The sequence below is a fragment of the Emiliania huxleyi genome (genome assembly GCF_000372725.1).
Source record: "Emiliania huxleyi CCMP1516 chromosome Unknown EMIHUscaffold_18, whole genome shotgun sequence".
NCBI lineage: Eukaryota > Haptophyta > Isochrysidales > Noelaerhabdaceae > Emiliania > Emiliania huxleyi.
Window position 1 is genome coordinate 273,573 of NW_005200784.1, and position 16,779 is coordinate 290,351.

The following is a 16,779-nucleotide window of genomic DNA, read 5'->3' on the forward strand; positions in this document are numbered from 1 at the left end:
CCAACACAAAAACACAAGGAAGCGCTCACGGAAGAAGAAAGGGTATTTTTGTCGACTCACACGCAGAGATGTGAGCACGCCCTTGCCGAACTTTTCTCAAAGAGCGTCGCGGGCAGCATACCCAGTCCCTCAAAAGCCGCATGTACATGCGTCGTCCGAGTGGCATCGCCGCCGCAAAGATTCTTCAGACGGTACGCGCCTGCCTCGGCCAGGGCAAGCGGCTCGACGACATCCTCGACCGGAACGCTGCGGCGTGGGCGGTGCCGCTGAAGCCACCCGGCGGCGAGGCTGCTGTCGCGTCCGCCGGCTCCGCTGCCGACGGCGGCAATGGCGGCGGCGGCAAGCGGCCGATCGCGCGCCTGCTCTCGCAGCTGCTCACGCTCGACCACATGCAGGAGGCGTGGGGCGTCTGGGAGTGGCTTCAGCGCCATCCGGACCCGGCGTTACGCCCGAGCCGGTCCGAGTACCTGCTGATGATGCGTGGGCTCAACTGCCGGGTGAGCCCCGACTCCGCGGAGAGCACGCTCCAGCTCTTCGCGGCGGCGGAGCGCCGCTGGGGCGCGGACGCCGCCGGCTACGCCTTCCACCACCAGGCAAGGCGCGAGGCGGCGTGCGCACACGGCTCGCTCGGCCAGTTCCGCGAGGCGCTGCAGCAGCTCGAGACGATCCGAGCGGACCTCGAGGCGGGTGGCGGGGGAGGCGGGGCGGCTGGCGGCGACGGAACGGAGCGCTGGTCTGCCGGCCGGCGGGGATGGCCGGGGCTGGAGGATGAGATCGCCCACTACCGCGCCCTCATCGCACTGTCGGGAGCTTGCGACGAGCACGACTACGAGGCGGGGACGGAGAGGAGGTCCGGCAAAGATGAGATGCGTACTTAAAGGCGGCATGTTCAAAACGTGTAGAGTCTTCAGCGATAGACTCAAGTGTGTCCGAAAGCCTCACAACACCGCGAGGAGGCGAGCGCGCGCTGCGAGAGCGAGAGCGGCCTGCGAGCAAACACTAGTGGGCCCCGAAGATTGGCTGACCCCACAAACCCTCCTGCACAGCGAAGCCGGTGATGGCGAGCATCGCGAGCCTGCCGTTGTAGATCTCGTTCGAGCGCTGGTCGAGGCCCGCGGGAAACTTGGCCTCCAGGTCGAGCGGATCGAAGCCGAGATCGCCCGGGACGTACTTCTGGGCGGGCGGGGACAGGAAGGTCTGAAAGACCGTATCGGTCGACTGCAGCTCGATGTAGGCGGCAGCGCCGAGCACGAGCAGCATGAACGGCGCGTAGGCGGACAGCCCGTTGACGAGGACGGGCGCACGGCCGTCGGTGAAATCGAGAGCATGGAACGGGAGGCTCGACTGCAGCATCTCGGCCAGCGACCAGCCGACCACGGCGAGCATGGCGAGCCGCGAATGCTTCAGCTCCGCAGCCCGCATCCAGGCGAGCGTGAGCTCGGTCTCCTGGGGCGAGCGCGCCGCCATGATGGCCTGCCGCTCCGCCAGCGACCACGGAAAAAAGCACCAGGTGTCCAGGATGCTGCCCTTGCAGGGATAGTCCACGTTGTGGTCCTCCACGCCCGGAGGCAGGGCGAGGGCCGCGAGGCAGAGCGGGTCGCAGCCCGCGTCGGCCGGCAAGGAGCCGTCGAGGTAAGCGGGCGCAGTCACCCCGGGCCTGTACGTGGCCTCGCGCATGGTGGCGGACGGCGCGCGGGCGGTAGTCGCCGAGTGCAGGGCGAGCGGCGACGTGAAGTGCATTGACAGCATTGTTCTGACACCGCCCTGAACTTTCAGGGAACTTTCCGGGAACTTACTTTGATAAAACGTGCAGTTTCTCTGTGTTGCTGGTCCATGTTCTCCCCTTTTCTCGTTTTTACTTACACAGATCCTTCTCCGCGCGCTCGATTTGTTTTGCTCGCGGCCGCTCTTCACATAAACGCACAACCCCGGGCCCGAAATCGCACACACACCGACAGTCAGACATGCAACACGGGGTCCCAGGGAAGGCGAGCAAAAACCTTATCGTGCGCGCTAGACGCCGACTCGGAGGCCGCACCGGTCATGCGCGCAGCCGGAGAGAGAGGGAGGCGCTCAATCGCCGAACTCGTCGGCGAGCGCCTCCAGCGTCTCCGCTTCGTACGCATCCTCCTCCCAGCAATTGCGCGCCTCCTCCACCCCCGCGCCCGCGCCCGCAGCGTCCGTGCCCGCGAGGATGGCAGCGACGCGCTCCCTCTGCCGAGCCTTCGCCTCCGCCTTCGCCTCCTGGGGCGTCCGCCTCCATGACCCGCACCACCTGCTCCCTCCACACGGCGACCCGCCCGGCCAGCTGGAGGAAGGCGTCCGACGACAGCGGGAGCGCGCTCTCAGCCTGCGTGTTGCGCCTGGCCCTAGGGCAAATCTGGCCCTGCGCGACCGCCGCAGCTCCAGCTCTTCACAGCCTTGTTATTGAGAAGAAAATAGAGAGATCACTCTGTGTGACACATTTCTTGTTGGCTTCTAAAAATCTCGAAGAAAATACGTCCTAGGAATCTTATGTTCACACAAAAACAACACCACAAACGCCCAACCAAGACGGTGCTCTTCACTCCGCTCCGGCGCGCCTTCTGTGCGTCGGGGCTGCTACAATTTTGCCCGTCATCGTGACTTTGCACGCCCGTTCCGCCTCTCAGTCTGCCGTACTCCAGTCGCATCGCATGCAAATCGTCGGTCACCGTGGAGCTTCGGCTGTCGCGCCCGAGAACACACTCGCGGCGATTCGCTCGGCGCTGGAGACCGGCTACGGATTCGAAGTCGATCTCCAGCTCCTGCGGACCCAAGAGGTATGCCGGGACACTTCTTGCGACCACACTCTGCAACACGCACGGCACACTCGTGGTCGCGCTTCGCCGGAGACCTAGCTACGCCCCGGCAGGTGGTTGTGCTCCACGACGAGACCCTCTGGCGCACGGCAACGGCGCACTCGTGGTCGAGCTGGCTGGGCGGCGTGGTGGACAGCGGCGTCCTGCGGACGCCTGTCTCGGAGCTGAGTCTCGAGGAGGTGCGAGCGGTCGATGTCGGCGACGCTGCGAGGGTGCCCACCTTTGCCGAGGCGCTCTCGTTGCTCCGCCACCCTCCGCCGCTCAAGGGCGGAGGCGGAGGCGGAGGCGGAGGCGGAGGCGGAGGTGGAGGCGGGCCGCGGCTCGTCCACTGCTTCGCCGAGATCAAGGCGGAGGGTGCGGCTCCCGGCGCAGGCTTCGACGAGCGGCTGACGGCGGCGAGCGCGGCGGCCGTGGCGGAGAGCGGGGCCTCGCTGCGCCCGCGGCGCCCTCTCCTTCGGAGGGAGGGAGCTTGAACCCAATCCGTCTGGAGCAGGTGCTCCCGTCGCAGCTGTCGTGGATCTCCTTCTCCCTCGGCCGCTGCGTCGACCTGCCTCTGCGCCTCACCGCCCTCCCGTATAGCGATCGGGACTCTCCCGCAGGCGCCTGCGTCGACATCAAGCGGCGCCTGCCGCAGCACTCCGCCTTCCTCGTCGCGTACGTCGGCAGCGCGGCGGACGCGTGGGCGGTGGCGAGGACGGCGCACAGATCGAAGCTCGACGGCCACCAGCCACTCTCCCGCCCCGCACAGAGAAGGCGCGGCGCTCACAGCGCTGGGTGTGAGGACAGGCATCGACCTCAACGCCGACCCGGCGGTGGTGAGCGCGGAGCTGGCGGAGTGGCTCCACGCGCGCGGCATGAGGCTCGCCGTGTGGGTCTGGAAGGCGCCATCACAAACTAGTAATCCTCCTCACCGGAGGAGGAGCGCTAATCATCGTTCGCCGTGTGGGTCTGGAAGGCGCCATCACAAACTAGTAATCCTCCTCACCGGAGGAGGAGCGCTAATCATCGTTCGCCGTGTGGGTCCGGAAGGCGCCCGCAGAGAACGACGTGCAGGAGGCGCGCCACGGCGGCGGTGCAGCGGGTGCTGCCGCCGCCGCCCGTCCCCTGACAGCGGGCGTGTGCGAGCAGGTGTGGGAGCACATGGACAGGTGCGGCGTCGACTACTTCACCTCGAACTTGCCGCTCGGGCTGCGGCGGTGGGACACGGAGCGAGGCTCGCCTGGGCCTTAGTGAGGGACCTGCGGAGCTGAACCTGTAGCAGGGCCGGCTGTCGGCACGAGGTCCTCTAGGGCCAGGTTTGCAGTGACCCCACACGGCAGAAAGCGTGCGACAGACTGTGACGGTCGATGTCGCGACACCGCGCGCATATTTGGATCTGCGCCATCTCCGCCCGCGTGTGCGTTTCGGGGTCGGCGTGTGGCCCGCTGTGCTCAGCTCACGCTCTGATATCTGATATCTCCTCTCTCCACTCCACTCTCCAGCACTCTCGCGCCCGGTGTCGTGTGTCGTCCTGTGTGTGCGCGCTAGGTGCGCACGTCCCCATGTCCATGTGGCTGTCCGTAAAGCCGTACACCGTAGTCCGACCTCTGGGTGGCCTCCCAGGCGGCCTCGCGCTTTCTCGTTTTTATACCATATACGGTACGCATTTGACGGTACGTACACGTGAAACGTATGTATGTACCTTCTCCACATTTTTTTCTGATCGGGGGGGGGGGGGATACTGGTTGGGTAGTAGTCTAAGTTCTGAGCCTCGAGGCTGAGCGGGTCTAAGTGTGACTAGTCACGCTGGGGTGCTTACGCGGTCTAAGATCAGCGAGAGCCTCTTACATCGGCTAAGTCGGCCGTGGCACAGCCTGGGGCCAAGAGGCTCCCACCGTGATCAACGATACGGCGCTAGCCCCCAAATTTTCTTCGCCTGCGGCGGGCGCCTTCTAATCCGGATCGATCCTTCTCATGCTCAGCAATCGCCGCCTCAGCATCCTCCTCTTCCGATTCTCGTTGCTCTTCTTGAGCGCAATCTTCAAGCCAAACAGTTCTCACAAATAGCCTCAAGCTCAAACAAACGCATGTCAAGGAAGCCTGTGTATGCTGGTCCTCTTTGAACGATCCGCGCGTGAGGTAGATCTAGCATAGGGCCTTGTTGGCAGCAGCCAGCTTGTTGCGCTGCTTCGTTGCGATGAGCTGATTGGGATCGCAGAAGTGCATGCCAAGCACCGCCACGATCTTGAAGCAGAACACATCGCAACCGCATCGTCCGCACTGCCATCGGCATGCCGCGCCCGCCGCTTCGCCGCAGCCGCCTTAAGACACGCATAGCGGCAGCACATGGTACGGTGCGCGTACTTGAGCAGGAGTTGCGCGCCGCAAGTAGCGCACTGGCCCTGGGACAAGGCGATATGGCGTCGTGCGCGGCATACGTTGGTCGGGACGCGTCCAGGTATTTTTCGGGTAAACCTGGACTTTTGCAGGTATACCCGGGTTTTACCCGGAGTTGGCCTTGTGTCGTCTAAGTTCATGGCCCCCGACCATACAGCGTCTAAGTCCGAGCCCGGCTCCGTGCGGGGGCTAAGTTGAGCGCTCGCTCGCTGCAGAGGCTAAGTGTAGAGCGACCCTCTAGCCCTACTACCCAACCATTGGGGGGATCGAATCAGGCCACGCACGTCAGGATACAGGAAATGATAAATATCTTAAATGTATGGTAAAATAAATGACAATTTGACGTCGACAACCCCCAAGATAAACAACCTCACAAGAGAACCGAACCACACACCCCTACCACATGGACATGCAGCCTTAAATCAAGAGAACGACCTCGCTCAATTCATCTCCTCGATCAGCCCCAGCACCCTCGCCACCACTGCCTCGCGTGTGGGCGCCTCGACGGAGAAAGCATGCGGCACACCTTCCTCCACCGCCACCGCCACGCCCGCAGCCGCGGCGCGCGCCGCCGCCTCGCTCGGCGCCTAGTCGCACGCGTGCAGGGAGTGTGGAGAGATCCTGACCGCGGACAGCTGGCCGCCGCTGCTGCTCTCTGCGCCCATTCGTCCGTGTCGCCTTCCGCATACAGCAGCGCCTACAGGTGGTCTCGAGTGTCGCGGCGCATCACGAGCCACGCCGGCGCCTCTGCGGCAAGAGAAGGTCGCCAGCGCGCCCCCGCAGCGCTCCTTCAGCGCGGCGTAGTCGTACGGCTCGGCGAGCTCCCTCGCCTGGCGACACGCTCACAGGTGCAGCGGCAGAGGCTGTGAGAGAGAGCGCGCCGAGCTGCCTCGCCTCGTCGCGGAAGAGAGTCAGGATGTTGCGCACCGCGCCGAAGCGGGGCAGCGCGCGTGCCGTCAACGACACCATCTCGGGGCAGAAGCGGCGCACCTGGCGAGGGCGGCGGGGTGCGGGGAGGGGTCTGGAAAGGCCGCTGGAGGAGCGCCGGAGGGCGGGGTGGGCGGCGTGTCATGTGTGCGTGCGTGAGTACGCGTGTTCGTGCGTGTGTTCGCGTGCGAGCGTGCGAGCGTGCGAGCGTGCAGGCGTGCGTGCGTGCGTGCGAGCGTGCGTGTGTGCGTGCCACGTCTCGGCTGGGTCAGGGACGCACGTCGCTCGCTGCGAGCTTGAGGAGCCGCTCCGTGGCGAAGCGAGGGAGCAGCCCCACCAGGCCGGCGGCGCAGGAGAGGAAGAGGACGGCGGCGGGCGCCCACCAAGACGTCGCCGCCTCCGCCTTCGTCCGGACTAGCTCGGTGCGCTCGAGAAACGGCATCAGGCCAATCGAGCGGGTGGGCACGCCGCCAATGGCGCCGCGCCGCAGCCCCGCCCGCTGTGCGCCCGCAAAGGCGATGTAGGCGCCGATCGAGTGACCGACGACCAGGAGCCGCGCCTCGCCACCCCATTCCTCAGCGCCAGCCTTGAGCTTTGCAACCTCACCCTCGAAAAATCGGTGCACGTGCTCGCACTGAGCTTCGAGCCCGTATGCGGCCATCGGCGGCTCGAGCGGCGCTGACCCGTGCCCCAGATAGCCAACGACGGCGGCAGTGGCGCCGAGCCGCTCGGCGAGCATCTCTGCCGTCGAGGTGTAGTAGCTCGCGACGCCGGGGTTGCCAGGCACGAATATGATGTGGGTGAGCGCGGCGCCCACAATACCGACGCGAGCCACCTCGGCCGGACCGGCACCACGCCGCTCCACCGAGAGCGTCGAGCTTAGTCGCATTGTTTTTACTCACGCAGAGCCGTAGCCAACCGAGCCTCAGCAGCCCAGCAAGCAGCTGTGGCGCATGCAGGCTGAGAACCACCGCCCGCAAAAAAAGACTTTTCTGCCCGCGCGGGACTGGCGCGAGAATGGCGAGGGACTGCGAAGGGAGATAGAAAGAGGCAGACGACCAAGGCTTAGGGTGGGCGACGGCTAGCACCACACTCCTCTCCTTAAAATCCCTGTGTGGTGGCGGCGTGCCGTCCTCCCATCCCTCCCTTGGCTTGTCTATATTCTTTCTTTCTTTTTTTGGCGCGCACTGGCACTAATAGCCCTTTTCAGCCGCGGCTCCGCCCCCATCTCGTCTCCTCTGTTGGTGCTGGTTTCGTTTTCTGGTACATCACGACGACTTGCTTGGGTCTCATGTAGCTCGACGGCTCTTCGACGGCTCTTTCTGGTTGGATCAGACAGTGCTATCAGTCAACAACGCAATGCCGAGAGCAGGGCGGCCTTAGAGCAGGGCGGCCTTCGAGCAGGGTCAACTAAGCTCCTGCTGCATATCTCAAACCTGTTCGAGTTGGCCTCCGGGAACAAGGGTGCGTGGCCGGCGCGGTCTGGTTCACGTGCAATGAGGGTAACGCCATCAAAATCGCGAACATGGGCCGACATGCCTCCGACATTTCTCAAGGCCCGGACGGAAGCTCTGGCCTCTGCAGACAGCCAGACCGCTCTGCGCGGTCGGACCGACTTTTTCAGACTTAACTATTCTGGATACTGAGGGTATGTGCTGCTAGATCTCACTGAGCTGAGCTCGTATCTGCCTTTGGTAAGCAGTTTTGAGTTCGGTAATGTCTGCGGTAAGCTGTTTCCGTGTACAGAGGGCCGCGTCCGGACGACCATGACGTCGGCCGGGACCCCCCCGGTGGCGGGGCATTCGAGATGACTTGTCAGCGCTCCTCGTCTGGGCTTGGCATCACACCTCTCCCATCCACGCACGTGTACGTGTAGCTGAAGCAAGTACTCGTGAAAAAGGCGCGTCAAATGCAGCATCTAAAGAAGACGACATGAATTCACAGAGAATGTTCACTGTTCAGAAGTCTTTGCGCGGTGTGTGTGTGAGCAGCCATTCCGCGTGGTTGAAGGTTGAAGGGGTCTGTCAACCACTTGGTTGATGGTTGAGACCTCTGTCAACCCGCTGGTTGACAGTTGAGGCAATCGGCCTCAACCACCGCTCTGAGTAGACTTTATCTTGCCGCGTGGTTGAAGGTTGAAGGGGTCTGTCAACCACTTGGTTGATGGTTGAGACCTCTGTCAACCCGCTGGTTGACAGTTGAGGCAATCGGCCTCAACCACCGCTCTGAGTAGACTTTATCTTGCCGCAGAAATTCTGCAAAGGGGTGTGAACGGAGAGAGCAAACTCCGGCAGCTCCCACCGCCGTAAGGTGACGCAAAAAACACGCTGCTGTTACAGGGGCTGGGCGCCACGGGTGAGCTTTCGAGGGGCGCTCTTCGCGCGCCTGCGCTCCGTACGCACCAGCTGCCGAGGGGCGCGCACTTCCCGCCTCGAGTACCGCTCGACGAGTCGAGTTATTGGCCGGCGACCGCTGCTGCGACTGGGCGACGCGCCTGTCACGGGGGCTGGGCGCCGAGGGCGAGCTTGCCTGGGGCGCTCTCCGCGCGCACGGGTTCGCCCGCGGCAGCTGCTGAGGGGCGCGCCATGCTCCTCTCGATGATCGACCGACGGATCGATGTCTTGGCCGGCGACCGCTGCTGCCGTGGGATGGCGCGCCTGCAGGAGGGGCTGGGTGTCCAGGACAAGCTCGCGGGGCGGGCTCTCCGCGACGATCAGCTTCGTGCGTGTTGGGCCCCGACGCGTGCGCTCTTCCAGAGCCGCGCGGCCGTCAGCCGCTGCCGGGGGCGCGAGTGCGCGTTTGAGCAGAGGGCTCCGCCGCCTGCTGTCTTCATGTCCGGGCGCCGACCGTCGCCTCTGATGTTTGGGTCGCGTGCGGGTGGCCAGCGACGCCGCTGCTCGCGCGTGTCGGCACGATGCGGCTCCGTTGGCCTGACATGCGCCCCGGAAAATGCGACACCGCCAAACGCCGCACCGGGGGCGGCCCCCCTCGGCCTCGCCCCTCGCCCTCTCCGACGGTGTGCGTTGTGGCTCTGCACTGAAGAGCTGATTATGTGCGCGACAGTACGAGAAAAATCACCGCCCAAACAGCGCGCGTAGTACTATATTGCAACATGCCCGCCCGTAGTCCGCCTCCCGGCGTGCATTGTCTCCACAGTACTACTGCGGAATCAGTACGCGCGCGCGTGCGCGCAGTAGCCAGTAGTCAGCCGGGGCGCTGGGGGTTGAAGAGACGTGGGGCGCGCTCGAGGTCGACAAGCCTCCCCCTCCCCTTGCCCGCGTCTGGCCAGCGCGCCGCGACCATGCTGTCAATGTCGAGGCGCAAGCATTGCGCGCAGTCCAAGCTGCGCAGCTCGACAGGAGGTGCGGGGCCGGCGGCGGCGGCGTCGAAGGAGAGCTCGCCGCGGCACTCCTGGCAGACAGCGAGAGTGCCGCGGAGCGCGGCGACGCTGGGCGTCGCGCAGCGCGCCGCCGCCAGGCGCCTCGCCGCGGCGTCGCGCTCGGCGTCCTGGCGCGCCGCCTGCAGCAGCGGAGAGTGCTCCGCCGTGTCTGCCGCGAGGAGGAGGCGCCTCGCCCGCGTGCGCAGCATGACCAGCCGAGGGTACGTGTACCAGTGCTGTGGCCACGACTGTGGCAGCAGCAGGCCCTCGGGCTGGTTCGCAAGGAGCGGGTCCTTGCGCCACAACAAAGGGGGAGGAAGACAACCGTTCTTGTACTGGAGCAGCAGCTTCTGGTTGCGCGGCTCCGAGGGCGCCCGCTCGATGTCATACAGGTAGTCGAGCGCGCTGCCGTTCCAGACGGCGGCGAGCTCCTGCGCTAGATCGCCGCTGAGACCGGGCGGCGCGTGGCCGCTGCGTGGGCCGGTCAGCAGCGAGTGGACCTCGCTGGCGAATTTACGATCGAGACTGCGCTTCGCCGCCTTTTTCTCCGCCTTGCTACTCCCGTCCGCCTCCCCCCCCTCGTCCTCCTCCTCGTCGTCGTCGGCCGGCCCGGCCTGCTCCTCCATGGCCTCGCCGACCGGCCCGGCCTCCACCTCCTCCTCCATGGCCTCGCCGACCGGCCCAGCGCGGAGCACGCGCATAGCAACGAGGCGCTTGCGAGCTTTGAGCGCCTTGTTCCGCTTCTTCGGGTTGAGCTCATCGTTGCCTGGAGGCCGATAGCCGTGCGTGCCGCCGGGCGACTCCGGGCCGAGACGCGCGAGCCACCCCCGCTCGCGCGCGGCATCCTCCTCGCTCCAGCACAGCTCATCGGAGGCCGCTAGGTACCACTGCCCCGCGGGCGCCTGCTGTCGGCGCTTTTCAGCTGCAGTGCGGGGCATCGCGCCGACTCGAAGGTCCAATCTTGCTCGGCGTGCACGAGACGCCGCCCGCTTTTGAGAGAGATTTTTAGCAATACCAAACAACTCTAACACTCACACGTCATTTGGGGCCTGGAGCCCTGTTCACGCGCGCGCGAGACGTGCAGACAGGGTTGCCAGGTGAGAGCGAATGGCGCGGTTCACGCCTCGCACAACAGAGAGAGAGATGCGCTCTGCATGGTGGGACATAAAAGAGAGCGAGTACTTGGGCGAGTAGGCCGTGCGGTCGACGCTGCCGCGCGCGACTTTGCGCGCGAGGCGGCGCAGCTTGAGAACGGCGGTGGGCGAGAAGCCGCCGCCGAACGTCTCGTGGAGCAGCAGGTTGAAGTTGTTGCGCTTGACAAAGATCGCGTCGTGGTAGAAACCGCGATGCGCCTTGACGTAGCCGTGGCCGTTCTTGTGGTCGAAGGGTTGGCCGGGTTGCCCGCGCGCCTTGCAGCCCATGTTTAGGCGGCGGGCCTTCTCTTCGGTGTTGCCGAAGGCGTAGGAGTGGCCAACGGAGGCGGGCGTGCCGCCGCTCGAGGCGTTGCCAACGCCCGCCGAGGAGGTCTTGAGGAGGGGCGTCCAGAGCTTGACTTCATTCACCTCATCGCATCCTCCCGGGCCAGCGTGGGGTTCCGCGAGGTCGACCTTGTACCCCTCGTTGTACTGCCGGGTGAGCTCTGGTTTCTCCTTGTCGCCGTGCACGACCGGCGCGTTGGCCGGGGCGCGCATCGCGTCCGCCCAGGCGGCGAGGACGCCGTCGTGGGGCCGCCGGTGGTGGGCCTTGTTGTAAAGGTAGTCGCCGAAGAAATCGACTGACATGCCCCGCTCGAGCGCGACCCGAAGGGTGGGAAGCGCCACGGAGAGCCAATTTTGTGAGCAAAAAAAAACTAACGTTGTTTTTAAGGGTTGCCCGGCCGATAGACTCGAGGGGCCAGGATACGCCGCGAGGAGGACGGAGTTGCGCCGACAGGCGAAAGAAGCCGCGAGAACAAGGGACCGGCAGGCGGCGGTGTCGCAGGACGGGGCAGAAGAGAACAACGCGACAGAGGAGGAAGTGACAAGGGAGAGAACGACGAGGGTGGGACGACCGCGTGGTGGCATGAAGATTGCAGCGAGAATCAGCGAGAGACTGCGAAGAGAGATAGGAAGAGGCAGACTCCCTAGGGTGGGCGACGGATAGCGCACCACACACCTCTCCTTAAAATCCCTGTGTGGTGGCGGCGTGCCGTCCTCCCATCCCTCCCTTGGGTTGTCTGTTTTCTTTCTTTCTTTCTTTCGGCCGGGTAAATCCCTGTGTGGTGGCGGCGTGCCGTCCTCCCATCCCTCTCTTGGGTTGTCTGTTTTCTTTCTTTCTTTTTCGGCCGTTGCATATCTGTTTTCTTTCTTTCTTTTTCGGCCGGGTTGCTGCGCAAAATCTCTCGCGCTGCGCTAGGCTCAGAGCGAGTTCGCGCTGCGCTAGGCTCAGACGGCGTGCGCGGGCCGCCGGGGGGAGAAGACCCTACCGGCACCGCTCCTTCGCGGTTCGTGCATCGCCTTCGGGAGGTCAAGTGGAAAACGACACACAACGCCGTGACTGTCGACCCGCAGCTAGCCAAGCCTACTGGCACCTAATTTCTTTTTTCCTGCGAGAAAAGAAAAGGGAGCCTAGCGACGCGACGGCTCTGCCGCGGCAAATCGACAGATACACCGCAAAGCTCGGATGCCGGCGCTCCCACGCGTCGACGACGAAACGCTCGAGGAGGAGGCCGACGAGGAGGTTATCGACGTGGCGTGCGTGGCTTGCGGCACGACTGACGCCAAAGCCTTCTCGCACCGGATGATCAAGCGGCGCGGCCGGCACGGTGACAGAACGCGGCGGTGCCTAGCGTGCGTGGCGTCGGGCGCCGGCCTCGCGACCGACCAGTCGGCGAGCGGAGTTGCCTTCGCCGCTCCTGATGCGGCGGAGTGCGGGAGCTGCGGCGGCACGCAGGACAAGCAGCGGCGGAAGCTGCTGAAAGCCCTGCGGCAGATTGGAGAGCTCAAGGAGCGGCGCGACGCGGGCGTGCCGCTCGAGAATACCCAGCTCGCAAAGATTGGCAGGGAGGCCGAGCTGCGGTCCGAGCTCGAGCGGCTGGAGGCCGGGGAGGCGACCGGGCAGGCGCGGGCGGCCAGCTCGGCGTTGACCGCTGCGCCGCGCAAGCGGCCGGCCGAAGAGGCCGTCGCGCCGCACGGGCTGCAGACCCGCCACGAGATCCGCGCGGCCAAGGCGCAGCGCAAGCTGCAGCGGAGGCAGAGGGGCGGGTTCGGCAAGCACTTGGAGAGCGCGGGGCCAGAGGGGCACGCGACGCCGATGGTGTGCGTGGGGACAGACGACAGTGTAGGACTGACTTAGCTCAGTTAGCCGTTTAGGCTTTAGCACAAATATACGCGTACACGTAAATCAACGACAAAACTACTCCTGGTCCGCTGACGTCTTTGACCGCTCTCTGTCTCTCTCTCGCGCCTGTCTCGCGCCAGCGCGCAACGCGGCGTACCCACATTCGCTCAGCCTCTCTCCCTCTCCTCCTCCTCGCCAGTCCTCGCCTGCCTCAGCCTCTCCTCCTGCTGGCGGTTGAGTCGCAGCCCTTGAAAGTCCGCCGCTCCCGCGCCCCCCTCCTCGGGCGGCAGCGAGTCCACCCACCCCGCCGCCGCTTGGGGGAAGCTGTCGCAGTACGGGACGTACGGCTTGATGTCGAGGACCTGAGGGGAGGGCGGCGAGGGAGACGTTTGCGCATCGGCACGCGAGCGGCGAGTCCGAGAAGCGCTCGCACCGGAGTGCCGTCGAGGAGGTCGACGCCTCGCACCCGCAGCGTGAGGTGCTGGACGGAGAGCAGGCGGACCGAAGACAGCCCCAGCGGCGTGGGCCGGTCGGGTGAGCGGGTGGCGAGGACGCCGCGGCGGCCTCCGCGCGGCGGCGACACCACTGGCCGCCAGCCGCGGGAACGGTGCAGCAGGGTGATGAGCCAGATGCGCTCGAAGCCCTGCAGGTGGGCGCGGCGGCGTGAGCTGCTGCCACAGATCATCTCAGGTGTGAAGGAGGCGTTGGGAGGGTGCTAAAGGTGGGGCGGTGGAGGAGGCCTCGAGGTCCCGCACGGCAGCCTCGAGGTGCCAGTCGCCGCGAAGCTCGACCGTCGCCTAGTAGAGGGCTCCGGGCTCCGCCCGGTCCTTGCGAAGGCTCACCCACTGGCTCGCCACCTGCTGCTCGCCCACCAGCGCGCCTTCGCCCTCAACAGCCGATGCACACACTGCCTGCCGAGGGCAGCCGAAACGATCTGGGTAGGGGCTGCGTAGAACGCCGATGGGCGCAAGCACCGCCGGCTCGAAGGGCGCGTCGAGCTGTCGGCGTGCACGCGGCGGGAGCGAGGACAGCCGGCGGTGCTGGACGAGCGACTGGAACAACGACCGGCGTGCTGGCATGACACTCCGGGGCATGACACCTAGTAGACTGCGCGGCGGCACTGTGGCTGTCGCAGGGCTGTCGGTGGCTGTCGACAGACCGCGTTTGAAAAAATGAACTGACACGCGACGCGGGACAAACGGCACAAACACCAGGCTACAAAGACGGGGAGGCACGTAGTGACGCAGGGAACCGCGTTTCTCTTTGTTGAGAGAGAGGGAGGGAGGGAGGGAGGGAGGAGAGAGGGAGGGAGGGAGGGAGAAAGAGAGAGCGAGGGAGGGAGGGAGGGAGGGGGAGAGAGAGAGAGAGAGAGAGAGGGAGGGAGGGAGGAGAGAGAGAGAAGAAAGAAAACGGACAACCCAAGGGAGGGAGAGAGAGAGAGAGGAGGGAGAAGAAACAGAATATTTTCTGCCCGCCCGCTGCTCGTGTGTTTTGTTGCTCGTCGACGATATGTGTAAAGAAAGAAGGAAAGAACCCAAGTGCTCCAAGAACCCAGACAACCAAGGGAGGGATGGGAGGACGGTACGCCGCCACCACGATATGTGTAATAAATAAATAGAGCAGACATCTCCAGGATATGTAAAGAAAGAAAGAAAGAAAACAGACAGGCCAAACGAGGGATGGGACGAGGACAGGGTCCCCACCTGCACGAGCAGGATTTTGGAAGGACGATCAGGGGGACAGGGGGACTCTCCTGCTCCTGACAAGGGACACGACAGGCTCGCAGCGCGGTGCGCGGTGGACTCCCACATCCACTGGCGGTCTCATCTCAGTCTAGCGACCTGCCTCCAGCTTGTCGCTGGCAGTCTCTCGCTACCACACAGGCACACTGACACAGGGGTGGCAGGGGCGGCGGCACGAGTCTCCCACATACTATGCGGGCCTCACTAGAGGTGCGGCCTGTGCGTGTCCTCGCCCTTGAGGATATGTGTTCGTGGGTGAAATCCTGTAATATTGTATAATTCTTTTGTTGTGTGTCACCGAGGATGCAGCACCAGCGAGCTGAGGAGTCAGCTATCAACCTCGATCCTCTCTCCGCCCGCTCCGCCCTCTTTGCCTACTGGCGCGGGCTCGCGATCTGCGCCGCGGGCGGCAAGTACTCGCGCCTCTGCTCGGCGCTGCCGCACCTTACGCCGCAGGAGCGCGGAGAGCGTGCGAAAGCGCAGTCGGAAGCTGTGTCCTCCACGCTCACAGCCAGAGAGACGCCTCGCTCGGCCAGCATATGCCTCGCACCCCGCTCATCGGCTACTCTTCCGCCCGGCAGGAGCGGCTCTGCATCTACAGCCTCGCGCTGCACCTCCGCCTCTTTGGCGACGGCCACTACCGCAGCGGCACCTTCCAAAACGATCTGGCTAAGAACCTGCGCAACGTCGCCCTCCCCGCCACCGGCGTGCCCCTCTCCGTCTTTTGCAGCTGCCGCCCGCTCGCCCTCCTCTTCGCGTGGCTCCTCCTCCCGCTCGCGGCGCTGGTGGCGGCCGTCCGCCGCCCCTCGAGCGGCGGCGGCTCGCTCGGCGGAGCCTTCGCCTCGAGCCTTCTCTCGGACTGGTCGTGGTTCCACTACTGGCGCCTGAACTGCGTGCTCGCCTCGTACCACGCGCTCGCCACCTCGGACCCGGGCTACGGCCTCGAGGACTCCCTCCTCTCCCTCGCCCGCGCGTGTGGCGAACCTTCCCGGAACCTTCCCAGAGCCTTGCCGGAGCCCTCCCCGTAGGACAAGCAGCTGTTTCTCGCGGCGTGCGAGCGGCAGGGCGTCGCCGCCTCGCCCTCCCTCTCGGACCGGGCGATTGTCGTCAAGCACCGCAACGAGGAGGGCGGCCTCGGCCTCCACACCTTCCGCAACGCGGTGCGGCGGCTACACCTCGGCAAGCCCCCGACAGCAGCTCTCCCCAGCCCTCGCGCCGGTGCACCAGGCGCACGGAGGAGACTGGATCCTGCAGCCCGCCCTCTCGAACGCCCCCTCGATCGCCAAGCTGCTCCCGCCCGTCGCGCCCCTCTCGACCCTCCGCCTCGTCACCGCCTCCCGGGCGAGCCTGCACCAGCGGCCTGCCGAGGCCTCCTCCCTCGACGAGGGCGGCGTCGAGGTGCTGTCCGCCTGCTTCCGCGCGGGGCGAGCAGGCGCCTCGACCGACCACTCATGCGTCATGTTCGACGTGGACGTCGCGACGGGCGACATCCGGCGCGGCACGACCAGCGCGCACTGGTACCAGCTCGGCTTGGCTCGCGCTCGCCGCTGCCCGCTCTTCTCAGAGGGGCACACTGTCGAGGTGCACCCGGACTGCGGTGCGCCGGTGTGCGGCGAGGTGATCCCGGACATGGCCTCGATCGCCTCGCTGGTCCGCGAGGCGCACCGCAAGCTGATGCCCGGCGTGCCGCTGGTGGGGTGGGACGTCGCTATCACCGCCGAGGCGGGCGTCTGCCTGCTCGAGGCGAACCTCTCCTGCAACTTCTTCCGCGCCTCCTTCGACGAGCGCGTCTACTTTGCCTTTGCCGAGGCGCTGCTCGGCCGGCTGGAGGGCAAGGCCGGCAGGTGCTAGCTCGCGAGAGGGGCCCGTGCCACACGGCCCTTGCCCTCCGCAGGGCGGCTCTACGCAGTTCAGTACCACACTGAGAAGTGAGATATGAGGCCCCATATGACAGCCCAAAAGTACGGTACACACCTCCACGATAGCATGTGGAGAGTGGCGGTCGAAAGACATACACATGCACCATGTGAAATTTTATGATTTTGTTATTTACGTATTACGACAATATCGACAAATTTTATGTTTGCTCTTGACACTTCTTGGAGCGGCTCTGCGGCTGCACACTGCTCGGCACCCCCCCTGCACATCTAAAGCCATCCCTGCTGCTAGGGGGGCGCGGGGGTCTGACCCCCCCAGC

At 65.2% G+C, this 16,779-nt stretch overlaps 7 protein-coding genes across 7 annotated transcripts; 3 read left to right on the forward strand and 4 right to left on the reverse strand.

The window, feature by feature from the left end:
- Nucleotides 1-146: 146 nt before the first annotated feature.
- Nucleotides 147-878, forward strand: EMIHUDRAFT_203046 (hypothetical protein; the record flags this gene model as incomplete). The annotated part of the gene is made up of 1 exon (XM_005783358.1): nt 147-878. The coding sequence occupies one exon, from the start codon at nt 147-149 to the stop codon at nt 876-878; it is 732 nt and encodes a 243-aa protein (XP_005783415.1).
- A 121-nt stretch (nt 879-999) lies between these two features.
- On the reverse strand, nt 1,000-1,749 carry Lhcf45_1 (light harvesting protein; the record flags this gene model as incomplete). Its single annotated transcript, XM_005783359.1, has 1 exon — nt 1,000-1,749. The coding sequence occupies one exon, from the start codon at nt 1,747-1,749 to the stop codon at nt 1,000-1,002; it is 750 nt and encodes a 249-aa protein (XP_005783416.1).
- A 926-nt stretch (nt 1,750-2,675) lies between these two features.
- Nucleotides 2,676-4,070, forward strand: EMIHUDRAFT_309643 (hypothetical protein; the record flags this gene model as incomplete). Its single annotated transcript, XM_005783360.1, has 7 exons — nt 2,676-2,801; nt 2,894-3,250; nt 3,334-3,381; nt 3,440-3,518; nt 3,627-3,712; nt 3,870-3,887; nt 3,969-4,070. The coding sequence occupies 7 exons, from the start codon at nt 2,676-2,678 to the stop codon at nt 4,068-4,070; spliced, it is 816 nt and encodes a 271-aa protein (XP_005783417.1).
- Nucleotides 4,071-5,509: 1,439 nt separating this feature from the next.
- EMIHUDRAFT_462807 (hypothetical protein) lies at nt 5,510-7,032 on the reverse strand (the record flags this gene model as incomplete). Its single annotated transcript, XM_005783361.1, has 5 exons — nt 5,510-5,803; nt 5,878-5,913; nt 5,984-6,041; nt 6,106-6,206; nt 6,424-7,032. The coding sequence occupies 5 exons, from the start codon at nt 7,030-7,032 to the stop codon at nt 5,657-5,659; spliced, it is 951 nt and encodes a 316-aa protein (XP_005783418.1). The 3' UTR covers nt 5,510-5,656.
- A 1,407-nt stretch (nt 7,033-8,439) lies between these two features.
- Nucleotides 8,440-10,508, reverse strand: EMIHUDRAFT_434330 (hypothetical protein). Its single transcript, XM_005783362.1, has one exon. The coding sequence runs from the start codon at nt 10,458-10,460 to the stop codon at nt 9,348-9,350; it is 1,113 nt and encodes a 370-aa protein (XP_005783419.1). The 5' UTR covers nt 10,461-10,508; the 3' UTR covers nt 8,440-9,347.
- A 1,675-nt stretch (nt 10,509-12,183) lies between these two features.
- EMIHUDRAFT_449619 (hypothetical protein) lies at nt 12,184-12,891 on the forward strand (the record flags this gene model as incomplete). The annotated part of the gene is made up of 1 exon (XM_005783363.1): nt 12,184-12,891. The coding sequence occupies one exon, from the start codon at nt 12,184-12,186 to the stop codon at nt 12,853-12,855; it is 672 nt and encodes a 223-aa protein (XP_005783420.1). The 3' UTR covers nt 12,856-12,891.
- A 116-nt stretch (nt 12,892-13,007) lies between these two features.
- On the reverse strand, nt 13,008-13,919 carry EMIHUDRAFT_203053 (hypothetical protein; the record flags this gene model as incomplete). The annotated part of the gene is made up of 4 exons (XM_005783364.1): nt 13,008-13,202; nt 13,274-13,483; nt 13,596-13,637; nt 13,713-13,919. The coding sequence occupies 4 exons, from the start codon at nt 13,917-13,919 to the stop codon at nt 13,008-13,010; spliced, it is 654 nt and encodes a 217-aa protein (XP_005783421.1).
- Between the last annotated feature and the right edge of the window lie 2,860 nt (nt 13,920-16,779).